General features: G+C 43.0%; 1 protein-coding gene across 4 annotated transcripts in view; it reads right to left on the reverse strand.

The window, feature by feature from the left end:
- The window catches only part of DCC (DCC netrin 1 receptor), a 999,406-nt gene that overhangs the window by 230,234 nt on the left and 751,912 nt on the right, over positions 1-17,260 (reverse strand). For all 4 annotated transcript variants that reach the window (XM_075932654.2, XM_075932652.2, XM_075932653.2 and 1 more), the window contains exons 10-11: positions 10,477-10,625; positions 8,424-8,562 (exon numbers count right to left, since the gene is read on the reverse strand). In XM_075932654.2, the coding sequence (XP_075788769.2) occupies positions 8,424-8,562; positions 10,477-10,625 (288 nt within the window). The remainder of the gene's footprint in view (positions 1-8,423; positions 8,563-10,476; positions 10,626-17,260) is intronic.

Below are 17,260 nucleotides of genomic sequence, written 5' to 3' on the forward strand. Positions count from 1 at the left end.
GGGCTAGATGGACCTTTGGTCTGACCCAGGACGGCCATTGTAAGCTCAGGGCTCAGGATCGGGGGTCTCAGTGGACCACCTTGATTTTCATGCACACCTGCTCCTGGGTGGCCAGGCTGGCAGCTCTCCTGCCCCAGCTGGCCACTTTCCTGTGCCTAGTGAGGAGGTCATGGACGAGGTCCACGATGTCCGCACTAGCCCAGGTGGGTGCCCGCCTCTTGCGTTCCTGGGCAAGCCCTCGGGAGCTGCCAGCCTGTTCCCGGGAAGAGGAGGAGGGCTGGGAGGCATCGGGTGTGTGGCTCGATCCGTGCTAGATGCAGGGTCTGCTGGCTGGGTGCTGGCAGGCTTGCACCTGGCACGGGCACCGTAGCCAGCCCATGCCCCTTTAAGGTGTCCGGGGCCGGGAGGGGGGCAGACAAGTTTCCCTGGTGTTGGCCTGAGTGGCCACCAGGGAAACCTGGGGAGGGCTAGCCTCCCACTAGTTCGAATTAGGGGTCTACACACCCCTTAATTCGAACTAGCTAGTTCGAACTAGGCTTAATCCTCGTGGAATGAGGATTACCTAGTTCGAACTAAGCGCTCCGTTAGTTCGAATTAAATTCAAACTAACGGAGCGCTAGTGTAGCGCCTATGAAAGTTAGTTCGAATTAAATTCAAACTAACGGAGCGCTAGTGTAGCGCCTATGAAAGTTAGTTCGAACTAACGGATGTTAGTTCGAACTAACTTTGTAGTGTAGACATACCTTAAGAGTGTTTGTCTGGATGGTTTTGGCACAGCACGTGTGTCTGAGCATTATGAGAAAGCTACGACAAAGAGATGGGTGGATCTTTCACCTTCTTTTGATGGTGGTGGTCAGCATTCAAATTTATGGGCGCTTAGGTAATGGAAAATATTCTGTGATCCAATCCTCACTAATACTGAGGTATTTAGAAATGTGGGATTTTAAGAGTGATCTGATCAGTGTCATAAGCATCTTGTCTCTTGAATTCAGGAGAGATGACGCAGCCCATGCATGTCAAACTTGCTTTTTTTAATTACCACATTCAACTACAATGTTGTGTATAATTTGCAGTATCGCCTTAGGCCAGGGGTGGGGAACCTCAGCCCTGGTTTGCCTGGATCTGGCCCCCAAGGCTCAGGGTTCCCTCCTAGCATTGGGGAGCCTGCACTGGTTCTCTAGCCCCTTGGCCACCTGATCGTGGGACTGGGACACACAAAATCTACTAGCCTGGGCCTCCCTAGGCTCTGATGTGCAAGGGGAATGTGGGGAGTGTCTTTCTGCTTTCAGGGAGTGTCAGTCAGGGGCCATGTCAATGAGGGTTTTTTGTATTTTTCTTTGCTTCTCATTTATGTGCGACCCAAAAAATATTCCCCACCAGTGCTATCGATTGTCATTTTCAGAAGATTCCTCATCCAAATGTGTTAGCCAGCATTTCTTCAGGTTGACTAGAATTGCTTCACTTGTCCACATTGATAACGTTTTCATTGTTTCTCTCTTCTTCCTGTGTGCAACACCTTCCAATTCAGCTTTCTGTGTAAATTTAATTAACGTGTTCTTTATCCCTTCTTCCAGATCTTCAATAAACATGCTAAATAAATCCAGGCCCAGTACCAGTCTGAATCACCTTCACAGGAATATGCCAATTGTCTTAACCTTTGTTTACTATACTTCAGCCAATGAGATTGTATTCATAATCAGGACAATGTAATTTTATACTTTAGCTAAAAAAGATCTGTGTGTCATTGTATCAAATGCTTTACAATTGTCTAGAAAGATTACAATTGCTTTATTTCCTAATTCTACCAATTTTGCATCTTGATCAAACAAAGCAATTGCATTTGTTTGGTACAATTTGTTCTTTGTGAACTCACACTGCATATCACCTATTGTTCCATTATGTTTATTTAATCATGGCTCCATTATAATCTAAGTATTTAGACTTCACCTTGTTCTTGATAAACCCATAACGTAAAGCTCACTAAAATCCATGTGAATATACTTCCATTAACTTTAGTTGTCTTTGGATCCAGACTCAAATCCTTAGAACAGATTTTGCAACTTTCACATTTATAGAATTTTAAAAGCACCAAGTGTACTCTCTCCGTAGGCAATTACTCTCTGTTGTGTCATTAAACAAAGCAGGTACACTAGCACAAAGAACTCCAAAATAACTTCCTCCATATCAAAAAACCAATGTGGCCAAGTGCAATTATACCTCAGATCATTAAGCACTTTTTCTTTGCCTTCTTCTGCTGTATCATCAGATTTTTCAAAACATAGTACATTGTATTTACTTTTGATGTTGCCAATTAAAAACAAACTAATATAACGTCAGATTATATGTAGGATGGGTTAGAGATTGGTGGTATAAGTCATGCCTGGGAGTCATTCTGAATAGGAATATGAAACTTCTTAGCATTCAATAAATTCAGGCCTCATTTACACCTGTAAAATCACATTCATAAATGTAAGGCAGTGGCCTGTACAGTTGTAGGGGAGGCAGAATGTTGTCCTGAAGAATCTTCCTTATTAGTGTTGGTGTATGAGCCAGAATGAACACATTTTTACTTTCAAATCCCAGGCTACATTTGTAAATCTGGAGGTTACAAAAAGAAATATCACATCCTACTTGTGAGGGGATCTGATATGGAATCTCTGAGAGACCGTTGCTACAGAGTCACTCTTCAGAACTGAACATAAGCTTGTTTTTTAGTTTCGATTTGGTTTGGATTTTTTTTTGGGGGGGAGGGTGTTTGTTTGTTTTTTGTGTTTTTTTTTGGTGCGGTGCAGACCCTACATTCTAATAGATAGATTGGACGATGTGCACATGAATTGTAGTTATTTATTATTTGTATTTTTATGTGCTGACAAGATACTCAGGTGTGTGAAAAAAAGAAATCAAGCAAGTCCCCGCTCAGAAGAATTTATAAGCCAAAATACAGCCAGAGATGACAAACTGGGAAATCAAGAGGACAGAATAATTCCCCTCCTTTTCAGGGAACAGACTGGAAAATAACAAGAAGTGGTACTTTCCATAGCTATACAAACTCCACTTACTTGCACTAAAGGAAAAAACCACACACCTTTTCTGCTGGATAATATTCTCATTTGTGAGGCAAATCCTATCCCCTGCCATTGCAGCATGAAGCCAGCATAGTTTTGCTGTTCAAAGACCTGGATGAGATTTATGAGCACCACCTTTGGCACAACCTAAAGCTATTCTGCAGACACTTCCTGCACCCCGCCTTTCAGGAGATTGGAATTGGGGAGGTGGTGGGCTGGGGGACAAGCTTAGAGTAGCTGCCACTACTGGTCGTAAGTACTTGGCAGGTGCGCCGATGATTTCATGATGGAGGCATGTATCTAGTTAGATTATGGTAGATTAATTAGAGTAGACATCAGAGATGTTAGTGATTATAAAGGCAGGGCTGAGAGAGGAAGTTTGGTGCAACAACTAGGGTGCCAGTCTAAGACCCGGGCTGCCTGAGTTCTAATTCTTGTCTCAGTTATCCATCTGTAAAATGGGGATATTAGCATTTCCCTATGTTACCACAAGGTACTTAGATACCACAGGAAAGGGGAGCCAATAGAAATACCAGAGAGAACAGATAATTTTGTTACATTAGAGTTAATTATACCCAAGAGATCTGGGGTGTTACCAGAACCTCAAGAGGTTCTCAAGCATGACACTTCTCAGTATTTGATTAGGAAAAAACACACCTGTATTTATGAGTTAGAACCACACAGATTCGGTAATTTTCTACATTAAATACCATCAAAGCCTGCATTTCCTCTGCTGTGGTTACTGCCTCCCTCCCCTATAAGTAGTCATATCAATAGCTCAAGGTATAGCACCAGCTGTTAATATCTGACTGATTTCATATGCACAGTGTCCTGACTTTGTCAGTTTGATCCTCACTACTTAACATTTAAAAAAAATGCATTTTCATATTATCATTAGGATATTATTTTTAATCAAATATTCAGAAAGAATTAAATAAAACTGTCTGCCAATTTCTAGGATTAAACACATTTTGATAAATTCATAGGCATGATAGTGCAAAGCATTTCTGGAATGGCAAACAGCCTGACCAAATATTAAATGAGCTGTATATTAAACAGAAAATTAAGCATTAAAGATCTGGTAAATTCTATTAATCTGTGGTTCTATAGTTCCTGGAATTGAAGAAGCTGCTGTAAATCCTCGTGATTAAAGTGTATTTCTTAGACTGGAGGTTAGATTCCAGAGCTTCATGGATAATTCTTTGCTACAGACATGCAAGGAAGTAGTATGCTAGGTTTCTTCATGACACCATCTACTGTATCATAAAATGTCAATGGCCACAGCAATTAATACAACAAGGATCTAGTCTGACATACTATGTAACACAGGACATCAATACAACTCCACACTCATACACTAAACGCAACAATGGACATTAAACCAAAGTATTACAGCTCACAATAATGGACACACACACACACACACAAAGAACGTGAACCTAGGATATGAGGACACTAGCATGCACCACAACAAATAAAATCATGTAGAACAACAATGTTAACATTTCGTCATTTTAATTTTTACTTCTGTTTAAAATAAATCCTTGGAAGACTGAAAGGAAAATCTGTTTCTTTTATGGAATTCCCCTTTCTCAACTGTATACCTGCATATTTGTTGTAGTATTAATCATAAATAATGGACCACCATCACTGTTGGACAAATCAATTAAATTTAAATGCTTTTTCCAAAGAGAGAAGGAAAACTAGTTGGCCAGTACATTTTAGAGGGGTAGGCTGGCCTAGTAGTTGAAACACTGGACTAGGGTTTTGAAGACCTATGTTTAATCCCTGGCTCTGCAAGGACTTCCTATTTCATTTCACCTTGTCTCTGTTCTCCATCTGTAAGACTGGGATACAAATTCTTCCTTTCCCCCACTTTTCTTTGTCAGATCTATTTAGATAATTAATTATTTGAGGTGGGAATGTCCACTTTTATTTTCTTGTATAGTACATAGTGGAATAAGGCCCTAATCTTGTCTGTAGTCTTTATATTCTAATGAAATTTCACTGTAATAAGTTTTGGTCCTTCTTAACTGTATCACTTTCAGCTTTAGACTTTTTAATTCTCTCCCTCCTTCACCTCTGAAAGAGTACAAAATTCAAGAAGGCTTCCAGCACTAGATGGTTTGGTCATGTGCCTTTGTAACATCAACCACCATTTAGGCTCAAAGGAAAAATAAAACTATTTACAGATCATTGCTTTGAGCACTAGGACATTAAGTTCCTTACTGCTAATGGCTTTTACTAGAGACCTACATTAATGAGCAGGTTTATACTTCATATTGCTAATTTTACACACAAGAATTATACATGCACACAAATAGAATACACATTTTCAAGGGCTCACAATGACAGGTTACTTGCCGTGTTTTGCATAAAGCATATTTGAGTTATTCATATTCATATTCAAAACATATTTCCATAAAAAATATGGGGGCATAGCATCAGGCATTGGATTGGGACCTTAAAGGTATCTTAAATACAATTTTCCTCTCCTCCCCTAATTGCACAAAGCCTTCAGTGTTGCAAAGAACTATTGTTTATACCTTCCTGTTGCACCAGGGGCAGTTTTATGTCTGTGTTATGCACTTGATGAATACAGCAGGCTAAGTTAAAAAGACAAACTTAAAGCTGACAGGATCAAAACTTGCATTGTAATAGTTTTACAAATATTTCTTGGGTATTGAAAAATCTGTTAGCTCTAAAAGAGGAGGCGAGGAACCTGGATACTATTCATAATTTTCTGCTGAGCAGCTCACTCACACCAACAAAACCAATACTTCAAGTGCTGAGTTAGTATGGATTCTTGATCATTTATACTACATCATCTGTGTCTACTGCCTGCCTGCTCCTTTCCTGTAAGCTCAAACTGCAACTGACAGGAAGCTTGCTCAAAAGCAAAAGTCTTTGTAACTTTCAGTCATCTGCAGCAGAACTTATGGTCACAGCATGAAGGAAATCTACACCCTTGCATACTATACAGTACACAGCTTCAACACAAAGCAAAGCTGGTACTAATAGGTTTCATTTCAGGCCAGCACCACACTTTCTCCTCTTGCTTAATAGCAGAGAAGATAAATGCTTCTTGGGAATCTGTACACTTTTCCTGCTCTTTTCTGGAATAGGGTCACAAAAGCCTTCTTTTCAGTGACATTTTGTGCTCCCACAGACGTGATATCATCTCACACACTTTGCAGAGGATAATTTTCAGATTCATGAATAACAATTTCTCCCTTTCTCACTTATGATGACATTTAAAACCAAAGTGGAGAACCGTGCCACAGTACTGCACTTCACAGTGTGAATTATATCTACATAAATTATGCAAAATATTCATTTTCACTTGTTTTCCTTTTGTTTTTATAATTATAAGTGTGAAGTAATTTATTCTGCCAAGATCTAATCTGTATTACAAATGATGACTGAATTAGATGGATAGGCATTAGTAGTGCTTGAAATTTTTTTTAAAGAGGTGTCAAACGTAAAATAATTGAAAGTTGAAGTGCCAAATGAGGTGTGAGTATCACAGATGAACCTTGTAAAGAATACTACAATGATGATCTGAAACACTACTGCCTACAATAATATTATCATAGTGTTTTTACCGCTTCTGTAGGATAGCAAATTTTTGTTTTTTTAATAAGGGAAATAAATACTTGTAAGTACAACAGAAGTCATGACAAGGGTTCATCCTTATACATTTAAGTCTTCTTCCATCATAGGCACTGCTTAAACTAGGAAAGAGGAATGTTTTTAGCAAGTGTGTTAGCTGATACATTTATAAACACCATTGTCTTTGTCTCCACTGGCATTGAAGTAGTGTTTTAAAATCCATTCCTTAAGCTTTCTGCTAACACGTTTGCTAAACACTTCAGTTTTCCTAGACTAAGTCTTCACTGGAAAAGAAAATCTGTATTTTTTACATCTGGATAGTCAAGTCTCTGTAAAAATGTAACAGAAACAGGGATAGGTTAGTTTTTCATCTATTTGGAATTACTCAGATCTATATCACCACCTGAGAGTGTGGCTTGTCTTCACTAGGATTTTACAACAAGATAGTGTAAAAAACACCCTTTTTGCAGTGAAGAAACAACCCTGGTAAAGACAGCATTGTTGGGAGCTTAAAGCAAGCAGTCTAGCACAGGAGCAGACTGTAATTTGAATACCTAAATTCATAAACACACAGAAAAAAATAGACACTACCACAACAATCAGATTATATGGGATTATAAAAATCCCCACCTAAATAGTTTAGCTTGCACCCTGTGGAATACATCATTTTTAAAACTCAGGCCCAGGTAGAGGTGCCCTTGGATGCAAATGCAAACTTTTTAAATTTTAGTTTAAGAGCTCTGTATTTTCTCTGAACATCTTTTCTTAAATTCTCACCTACTTTTGTTTTATCTAACCCTCCTATACAACCACCCGCAGTATTGGTTACTCCCTTCTAACTTTCAGGGTTCTGTTTTCCTCTAAAAAGATATAACATGTTGCTAGCACTTTAAAAAAATCTATCCAGAGAAGTCATCAAGATACCATTAGTAGGACACAGGTCCATTTTTTGTACGCACAATTATTGGGCTAATTCTCCTATCATTTACACTGGTTTTACACCACTAATCAATGGAATTATTCCTGATTTACAAGTGTGGGAATCAGGCTCACTGACTTCACCAGGAATCCCTGAAGTACTTATATACGAATATCAGGCATTAGATGTTTCCAGGATCAAAATAAACATCAATATAACGCCCCCCAAGAGGTACAAAATACAGTGCAAGCCAAGAGAAAGAGTGACTATGCAATCAATGTGACAGAGAAGAAAGTAAAACAAACATTTTCTATTCCAGTGTGCCATACACGAGGAAGACCTAGAAAGGGTTGTTTTTGTTGTTTTTTTAGATTATCAGATGTAATAAAAACTTTCTATTAAACAGTGGTAAGGACAAACCTAAGTATAATTTCAGAAAATGGGATGGTTGTGGGGTACAGGTAGCATCAAGGGGCATAGGTAGCATCAAGCTAGGAACAACCTATCAAACTAGGAAAAATGAAAAGAACAAACAATCATGACAGATATGACCCCAAACACCCTCTGAAGCAATATAATAGACACCGGTGAATCTATTATTTCTGTCTCTGAAAAAGACTTGAATATATTTACTTTATTTAATAGTTTACATTTCCATTTAGTTTGTCATGCCTACTATTGATTTGAATTAAGTAGATGGTAAAGGAACTCCCAAATGTATACTAGTCCCAGGATAAAACTTCACACATAGTGTGAAGATAATTCACAAAATGCACATTTTTCTTCTCCTCATATTGTCCATCCTGGCATCTGTAATTCTAACTTACCATCAGAAAGAGTCATGACTGTAAGATCTGCAGTGGATACCCCAGGGCCATAGCGGTTATAAGCCAGGAATCGTAAGGTGTATTCCGTGAATTTTTTCAGCCCCTCCAGTTTGTATGATAGTCCATCAACCTCTATATTCTGGGCACATAAAAATGATAATTGTTACTAAGAGAAAACATTAAAGGCGGCATGACAGTAATGCAGGGGGATGAACGGATTAGACATTAGGGCTTTTTCTATCTCTAAGTGGTAACACTAAATCCTTATATAAGTCGCTGTAAAAGGTAATTTGTAACATAGCACTGCTTGTTATAGCTCAGTTCTTAATAGACTCTATGATATTAACCTACCACATTTCAAGATATAGCTGACTTTGGTACTTAGACCTTTGGTTTAGTTGTTATTTAAAGCACAGTAGAAAGTTTTCTTGCTTAAATCAATCACTCCTTCTCCTATAAAAAAGTGACAAGGAAAGGAAGAAGGGCAGAGAAAGGAGATAAAAAGGCTAGAGTCATGCAGGAATTCCAGGAGGAGGGGGAAGGAGAGAATGAAATAAAGGAAGACAAGAAAAGAGAGAGAAGATTTTGGGGGTAAAGAAGCCAGATACATCTTCCCTGGGATTTAAGGCTATTAATAAATTAAAATTAAACTGTCTCAAAGGCAGTATTCCCAGTAAGTTGAGCACTTGAACAGCCACCCAGGAGACATTCAAAGCCACCCAGCTGATTAGCAGAGCACCCACAGCAACCACAACCAACAGCGTGTGGTCCTACTGGTGGTGTGCATCCACAGATGCTCTGGTGCACATCAAAAAAGTGAGTCCCTATTTTAGTACCGTGTTCTCCTCTAAATCTCTATTTTTTTAAAGAGTCACATTTAACCCATACTGCATCCCTCGATGACCTCTATGGGATCCCTATGCCATCTTAACTTTACATCAACTACTGATGTATTGTGTTAATGGTCTGAAATGTTTAAACTTTTTGCTGTAACTCCTCACTTAGCATCACCCCAATTAACACAGTTTAGTTGTTATGTGCCTGATCTATTAGAGAACATAAGCAATGATTGCTTACAGCATTGTTTGGCCATCAGCTAGCAGGAAGAGCCTTGGAACCAAAGTGGGCAACATTCCCCCAATTGACTTCCCTCTGTCTATCCCTAGTGACTCCCACCTGCAGATCAGCAACTCCCACCTCCCTCCCCGTGCCTTCTACCTGCAGCAATCAGCTGTTTGGTGACATTCAGGAGGCTCTGGAAGGGAGGGAGAAGGAGCTAGGATATGGTGTGCCATAGTTCCCCCTCTTCCAAACCTCCTGAAGGCCACCAAACAGTTGATGGCTGTGGACAGGAAGCTCAGGGAAGGAGCCCACTGTTCGCTCCCCCCAAAAAAAACTCCTAAACTACCACCACACAACTGATTGCAGTGGGTGGGAGGCAGGGAAGGGCATGCCTCCCACCCATGCCAATCAATTGTTTGGTGGTAGTTCAGGAGTCTGGGAAGGCACACTCTGGGAAATGGGGTGGAGTGGAGGCCAGCCTGGGGCAAAGCCTGGAGTTGAGCATTTTGAAAAGTCCATGGGAAAGAACCCATCTGACTGCAACACCTTTGTTTTAGGAGAAGATCAGGGAGCTCATGAACAGGTCCCCAGACAATCCTTCGATTAGAGCTTGTTTAAAATCAGTTCCTCAATATTTTAAAGTACATTGTAAAGGCCTGTGTAATATTCAGTTAACGTGGCATGTACATTCTCACATTTCAAACTAGAGAGGAATTCTAAAAACTTGATTTTTTTTAAATTCTCTTTACTCAGTGCATTCCAGTGCACATTTCCAAGGCACTTAAGCTGAAGAGTAGATATTGTAGTCTGCTATGCCACTGAAGCACCAAAATTTCCACTATCAACTGGTATAAAGCTGCAGAACAGATAACCATGGTTGCTTGGATTGAATACTTCCTCTCCATCCTGTTTGATTTAGTCACATCTGCCTGCAAACATCTGCTTTCACAACTAAGTGAAAGAAGAGAAAAGGCTCCATTAACTTGCTCACCTGTTCCTTTCCAGTTGAAGTCTCTGTGCAGAACAATCTGTAACCTTGGACTGGACCATTTGCATAGGAAGGGGGTTCCCAGGAAAGTAGAATTGAGGTAGGTGAGGTAGATACAGCCCGCAGGTTTTCTACTGGCCCTGGAACTTGCACTGTATGAAGAAAAATTGCCTGAATAAAAGCAGTCATTTATTTCAGCTCAGTCTCTTAATCATTTTGTTCTCCTTTTGAGTGCTTGGGCAAGATGATTTTGAGTGTATTCCTAAAGAAGCACACATCTAATGCTATAGAAAACCATGCAGAGATGAATGTTTTTAACACTGGAGTGAAGTGCATTCCTCAATGAGGGAGTGATTAATAGACTTGAATGGTGTGGGGGCAAAGCTTGAATCCATAAAGAAGCTCTGCAGAAAGACACAACATGGCATCACAATAACCTTCTAAAGACCGTTTTGGCTTCTACCAGTAAGAGGGTGATTTGGCCTGCACCTCAAACTGAAAAGGAGGCCACAAATTTAGATACTTGTTAATTTTTTGGCATTTGATATGTTTTGAACTTGTTTTTATGTGCATCCATCTCAGACCACAATGACACACACTCTCAGCTGAGAACTGCAAATTTAAGCAAGTAATAGATGTGATTTGGAGAAAGACAAAATTTTTGTTAACTGAAATAGAATTTGTCCTATTAAAGAGCTAAAAATGTTCATAAATATTAATAAAATATGTTGGTTCTCATGGCACAAGATTGACCGTGATGACCGTGTCCTCTCAGATCAGTTGATTTTATAAACAAGCCACTACAAGTGACTGGTGCTGCATCAGTGTTGTCATTTTTTATTTTTACTATGGCTAGGATCTTCAAAAGTAGGAAGTGGCCCAGGCCTCTTTGGACCTCTGAGAGGATCTCATTCCTACTGGATAGAAAGAAGAGAAGTTGCTCTCCTTTCCCTCCCATTTGATTCCTTCACCTTTCTCTAGTTCTACTTTTTCCTTTTTTTAAAACTCTCCCCTGATTCTTGGAAATGATCTCTCTATCGAAGAAAGAAAAGTAGGAAAAAAAAGTCAATCCCAAGACTAGTTCAAGAAAAACATGGAGTTTAGCAGACTCATTATTCTCTACTTATAAAAGAGCAAACCTCAAAGAACCACAACTTAAAAATACCAATAAAATGGCTTTTCAGGGAAATATGACATAACTTTGCCAGAGGTCCCAAGTATCATCTATTCAAGCTCTCGATAGCCTGGCTTCACTGCTAATTGTTTAAAATTGATTTATTTCATTGTATACTCATTCTGTTTCATAACAATAGCTTTGTGTTTGCACAGTTACCAAATACTCTGGAGATGATACTGGAAGACCACACTCAATACTTATGAAAATAAAAGCAACAATTTAAGGCTGTGTCTAGACTATATCCCTTTTTCGACAGAGGGATGTAAATTAGACACTTTGAAATTGCAAATGAAGCCAGGATTTAAATATCCTGTGCTTAATTTGCATAATCGCGTAATGGCGCTCTTTCGAAAAAGCACCATTTCTAAAGTAAAACCATGGTCTAGACTCAGTTCTTTCAAAAATGTCAGGCTTTTTTGAAAGATCCTGTACTCTTCAAAAATGAGGTTTACAGGATCTTTTGAAAAAGCCTGCCATTTTCGAAAGAACCACGTGTAGACAGCGGTTTTACTTTTGAAAAGGCGCTTTTTCGAAAGATCCTGCTTTAAATCCTGGCTTCATTTGCAATTTCAAAGTGTCCAATTTACATCCCTCTGTCGAAAGAGGGACGTAGTCTTGACACTGCGAAAGTGTTAAAAAGTCCAATCATCTTACAAAATCTTGCCATTATTGTAGTTAGTGCAGCCAGTTTTAATGATACTTTAGCCTGGAACAGAATTATTTTCAAGCAAAGGAAAATCTGGAACCAAAACAGGGATGGGCTTAATTATTCTCCATTATCAGTGCGAAAATGTGATTTCATAATATTTGGGGTAGGCGGTGAGAGAGATTTTATTTTTGACATGAACCAACCCAAAATTAAATTGAATATATTTTCTTTACAAATTTCATGGAAAAGTCCCGCTAACCCTCAGTGTTGCACAGCTGTCGATATACTAATATATTTTTCACTCTGAATTCTGTTCTGTTCTGTATCATCAGTGTTATAAATTCACTCTTGGCTTGAACAAAATAACAAAAGTGCTATACTTAGGAGAAACCCCTCACTACTAATAATCATCCCATGCATAATCATTCCCCACATATTGGGCAATGAAAATGAACCACTATGCTGACTAATATTTTCAAATCTCTCACTATAGTTCATCTGTCCCTTCAGCTGGAACCCAAGGAAAAGTAACAGACGAGAGAAAAAGAAAGAAAATTGGCAGAAAAGTTGCAGGCGAAGTGGGGAATCAATTCTGAAAACAATCTAAACTACTGGTGTGATCAACAGTGTTTAACATATCTAAGTTGTTGTTGCATGTCAATACCTTTTCCCTGCCTGACTATGAAATGGTTTATTCATATTTTACATACAGAAATGCTGTCACGCAAAACAAACTTTCCAGTTATTGTGCAGCTGGCAGATAACAGCATTACAATTCTTATAAAAGGCTTTTCACACAGTCAAATGCCTGTTACCAGACAATTTCAAAGAAGAAAGCTGTTAGTGTAAAACTAACAGTTTTGTGGCAAGTGACAGGGAAAGAACGTGACACGTCCTTCTGCTAATACCCATGTATTTGACAATATGCTAAATGCAAAGCGGAGAATATCTAAAAGACTCCCTCCAGCTCTGAGGTAAAGACCACAGTTGACAAATTCATTGCCCTGCCCCAAACAGAACTCTCTGCAATAAGGATAAAGCAAAGGATACAGGAGCAAGTCCGAGATGTGACTGAACTGATCTCTCAGGAACCAAGGACCATCTCAAATCTCGCCACTTTCTACTACAAGTACAAGGGGCATTTTTTTGACCTATAACAAATGCTAGAAAACGTACCCAGCATTGCCCAGGTCCAGCCTGGGGTGGGGGATGGAGCTGCACACTGCAACTGCTAACTTCATCCAAGGGATGGTGCGGAGGTGGGGAGGGGAGCTGTGCAGGCCTCCCAAACACACTCCGCAGGCCCCACTTGGAGATGGGGAGGGAAGCCACAAAGACCTCCCAATGGTCTGACCTGGAGGTAGGGTGGGAGGCCATGCAGGCATCCTGCCTGCACTTTCTGGCAAGGTCCAGGGAACCAGGGGCTACGCTCCATGCAGTGGCCAATACCAGCTCCCCAGAGCAGGCGAGGGTATAAACTGCTGACAGCCAGTGGCTTCCCTCTATCAGTTTCCTGGCCAAAAATAAACATACCCAAAGGTGCTTTGGTATTTTTCTCTATGGGCTATGCATTTTGTGAAGTCATTTTTATATTTGACCATTAAATAATCACATAGAACAAAACATGCTAAACCTGCTCATTTCATTAAACATTTCCCTCCTGAAGTTCATGACACTTTTCTAAAATACAAGCTACAGTACTTGTCAAATAATTTGATTCTACACAGCGCCAAATTTCAAAATAATGTGCTATTTTGAGACATCCCTTAACCCTCGTGGAACGAGGGTTACAGGGATGCCGGAAGAGTACACCCATTATTTTGAAAAATATTTTGAAATAACGGGCATGTTTCAAAGATGCGGGGTAGCTATTTTGGGATACCTCCAGTATCCGGAAATAGCCCCGCTGTCTACATGTACCCATATGTATTACTGTTGCAAAAAAGGCAAGTGCTATTGTGGGATGCATTAGTAAGGAAGACACAAAAAGTAATTCTTCCATTCTTCTCAGGACTGACAAGCCTTCAATTGGAGTACAGTGTCCCATTCTGGGTACCATACTTTGGGAATATGTATAAATTGAACAAAGTCCACAGGAGAGCAAAAAAAATTAAAGATATAGAAAATATGAACTATGAGGAAAGATTGAAAAAATGGGTTTGTTTAGTTTGGAAAATAGAAAATAGAAAACAGAAGGAGTGGGGCATGAAACTACATACATAAAATTTGTTATAAAGAGGAGACATACATTTTTTCCTCTTATGCACCCAGGACATGACAAGACATAATGGGTTTAAATTCTATAAGGGAGATTTCAGTTAGACATTAGAAAAAACTTTTTAACTATAAGGGCAGGTAATTACTGGATCAAATTACTTAGGAAGGTTGTGGAATCCCTGTCATTGGAGGTTTTTAAAAAAAAGCTAGGCAAACCTCTGTCATTCATTCTAGAAATGGTCTAGAATACTTAATCCTGCTTCAGTGAAAAAGATTGTATTAGATGGCCTATCCAGGTTCCTTCCAGGCCTACATTTCTTTTATCTGTAATACCTGTAACTTTCTTAATTTCTCTATTGCTGCTGATGGTTTCACTGTCTCTCAGGGTACGTCTACACTACAGCGCTAGTTCGAACTAACTTAGTTCGAATTAGTTAATTCGAACTAAGCTAGTTCGAACTAGCGCATCTAGAACTAAAAACTAGTTCGAACTAGCGTTTTGCTAGTTCGAACTAGCGCGTCCACACTGATTGGACGCAGGGGGGCATTTAAGGGCAGCTGAAACCGGTTCTGGCAGGGCATCAGGTCAGCAGTTGCTTTGTGTGGCTGCTGTCTGAGGCTATCTGAGGCTCGTGCTTAAAGGGACCCCCCCTGGACAGCCGGTTCTCAGCTTTTCCTGCTTGCTTGCCAACCTCGCCGAGGGACAGCAAAGCGTCGGTCTCTGTGCCCGTCTGTGTCGGTGCTTCCCTTCGGGGGGGACTGCCGCAGGTGGCAACATGGAGCCACGGCTCGCCCTGCACCTTCTGGTGCACGTTCTGGACTTGCTACTGCAAGCCTGCCAGCAATGGCTCGAGGCTGCCTGGCACCACCTGGGGAACGTCAGCCCCCTGCCTCTCCGCCTGGCCGCCCTGGGGGCCGTGGAGGAGCCGCGGCGGCGCCCCGGCACCGGCGTGCCCCGCCGCATCTGGCGTCTGGACACCAGCAGCGACTGGTGGGACCGCATCGTCCTGGAGCGCTGGGACGACCGACAGTGGACCCAGAACTTTAGGATGAGGAGGGACACCTTCCTGGAGCTCTGCGAGTGGCTCGCCCCTGCCCTGCAAAGAAGGGACACTCGCATGAGGCCCGCCATCCCCCTCCAGAAGCGGGTGGCCATCGCCCTCTGGAAGCTCTCCACGCCGGACAGCTACCGATCCGTCGGGAACCAGTTCGGCGTGGGGAGATCCACTGTCGGAGCAGTGCTCATGCAGGTACGGCGCTCGTCGGCCACCGAGCCGGGGGGGAGGGGGGCTGCGAGGAGGGGATGGGCCGCCCCAGGGACAAGGGGGGGGCGGGAGGAGGCGAAGGCGCCCCGCACCGGAGGGGTCGGGCTGTCCCGGCCGTACTACACGCCGCCAGGGGGGTTGCTTCCGGGAGTGGGGCGCGGGGCACTGCCAGGGCACGCACGCTCCCAGCCACCCGGGCGCCCCACTGATTGACGCTTTGCTGTGTCTCTCTCCGCAGGTGGTCAAGGCCATCAACCGGGTGCTGCTCCGCAGGGTGGTCCGCCTCGCCAACCCGGATGCCGTCATCCGGGGATTCGGCGCCCTCGGCTTCCCCAACTGCGGGGGGGCCATCGACGGGACGCACATCCCCATCCGTGCCCCGGAACACCAGGCGTCCCGGTACGTGAACCGCAAGGGGTACTTCTCCGTCATCCTGCAGGCCGTGTGTGACCACCGGGGACAGTTGACGGACATAAATGTGGGCTGGTCCGGCAAAGCACACGACGCCCGGGTGTACCGGAACTCCTCCGTGTGCCAGCGGCTGCAGGACGGGACCTTCTTCCCCGACCGCCACATCAGGGTCGGGGACGTGGACATGCCCGTCTGCCTGGTGGGGGATGCCGCCTACCCACTGCAGCCCTGGCTCATGAAGCCCTACACGGGACACCTCAATCCCTCCCGCCAGGCCTTCAATAACAGGCTGAGCAGGGCCCGCATCGTGGTGGAGGGGGCCTTCGGGCGACTGAAAGCCCGCTTTCGATGCCTCCTCACCCGTCTGGACCTGGCCGAGCACAACATCCCTCCCGTGGTGGCGGCATGTTGTGTGCTCCACAATTTGTGTGAGCGGAAGGGGGAGGCTTTCTTGCCAGCCTGGATGGCTGAGGCTGACCGCATGGCTGGACACTACGGTCAGCCCCGCACCGCCGCCGTCCGGGAAGCCCAGCGGGGGGCCATCCGGATCCGGGAAGCCCTGCGGGACAGCTTCCAGGTGGAGGAGGAGGAGGACTGACCTCTCCCTGCATGCCCCACCGGGGCCTTCTTCCACCCTACCCCCCCCTTCCCCTTTCCCCTCCCTACCTACTGTCAAATAAAGACACCTGTTTTTCCAACAAAAACGTCTGTTTATTTCACAGAACTGGGGTGGGGGAGGGAGGAATGAAGGTGGGAGAAGGGAGGGGGAAACCTGGGACGAGGGAGCTGGAAGGGGAGGGGAGGGAAGGGAGGAAGGGAAAGGAAAGCTCAGGGGTGGGAGTCTGGGTGCCTCTCCCGTCTCGCCACACTGCGGGTCCGGGGGCGTCGGTGGGGAATGGTTGTGGAGGGGGGGGCAGAGAGGACAGGGGGTGTGGAGGAAGCAGGAGCGGAAGCAGGAGCGGAAGCAGGAGGAGCAGGGGGAGCAGGGGGAGCAAGAGGGGGAGCAAGAGGGGGAGCAGGGGGAGCAGGGGGAGCAAGAGGGGGAGCAAGAGGGGGAGCAGGGGGAGC

This window comes from Pelodiscus sinensis, chromosome 6 (genome assembly GCF_052426305.1).
Source record: "Pelodiscus sinensis isolate ZL-2025 chromosome 6, ASM5242630v1, whole genome shotgun sequence".
NCBI classification, from domain to species: Eukaryota; Metazoa; Chordata; order Testudines; family Trionychidae; genus Pelodiscus; species Pelodiscus sinensis.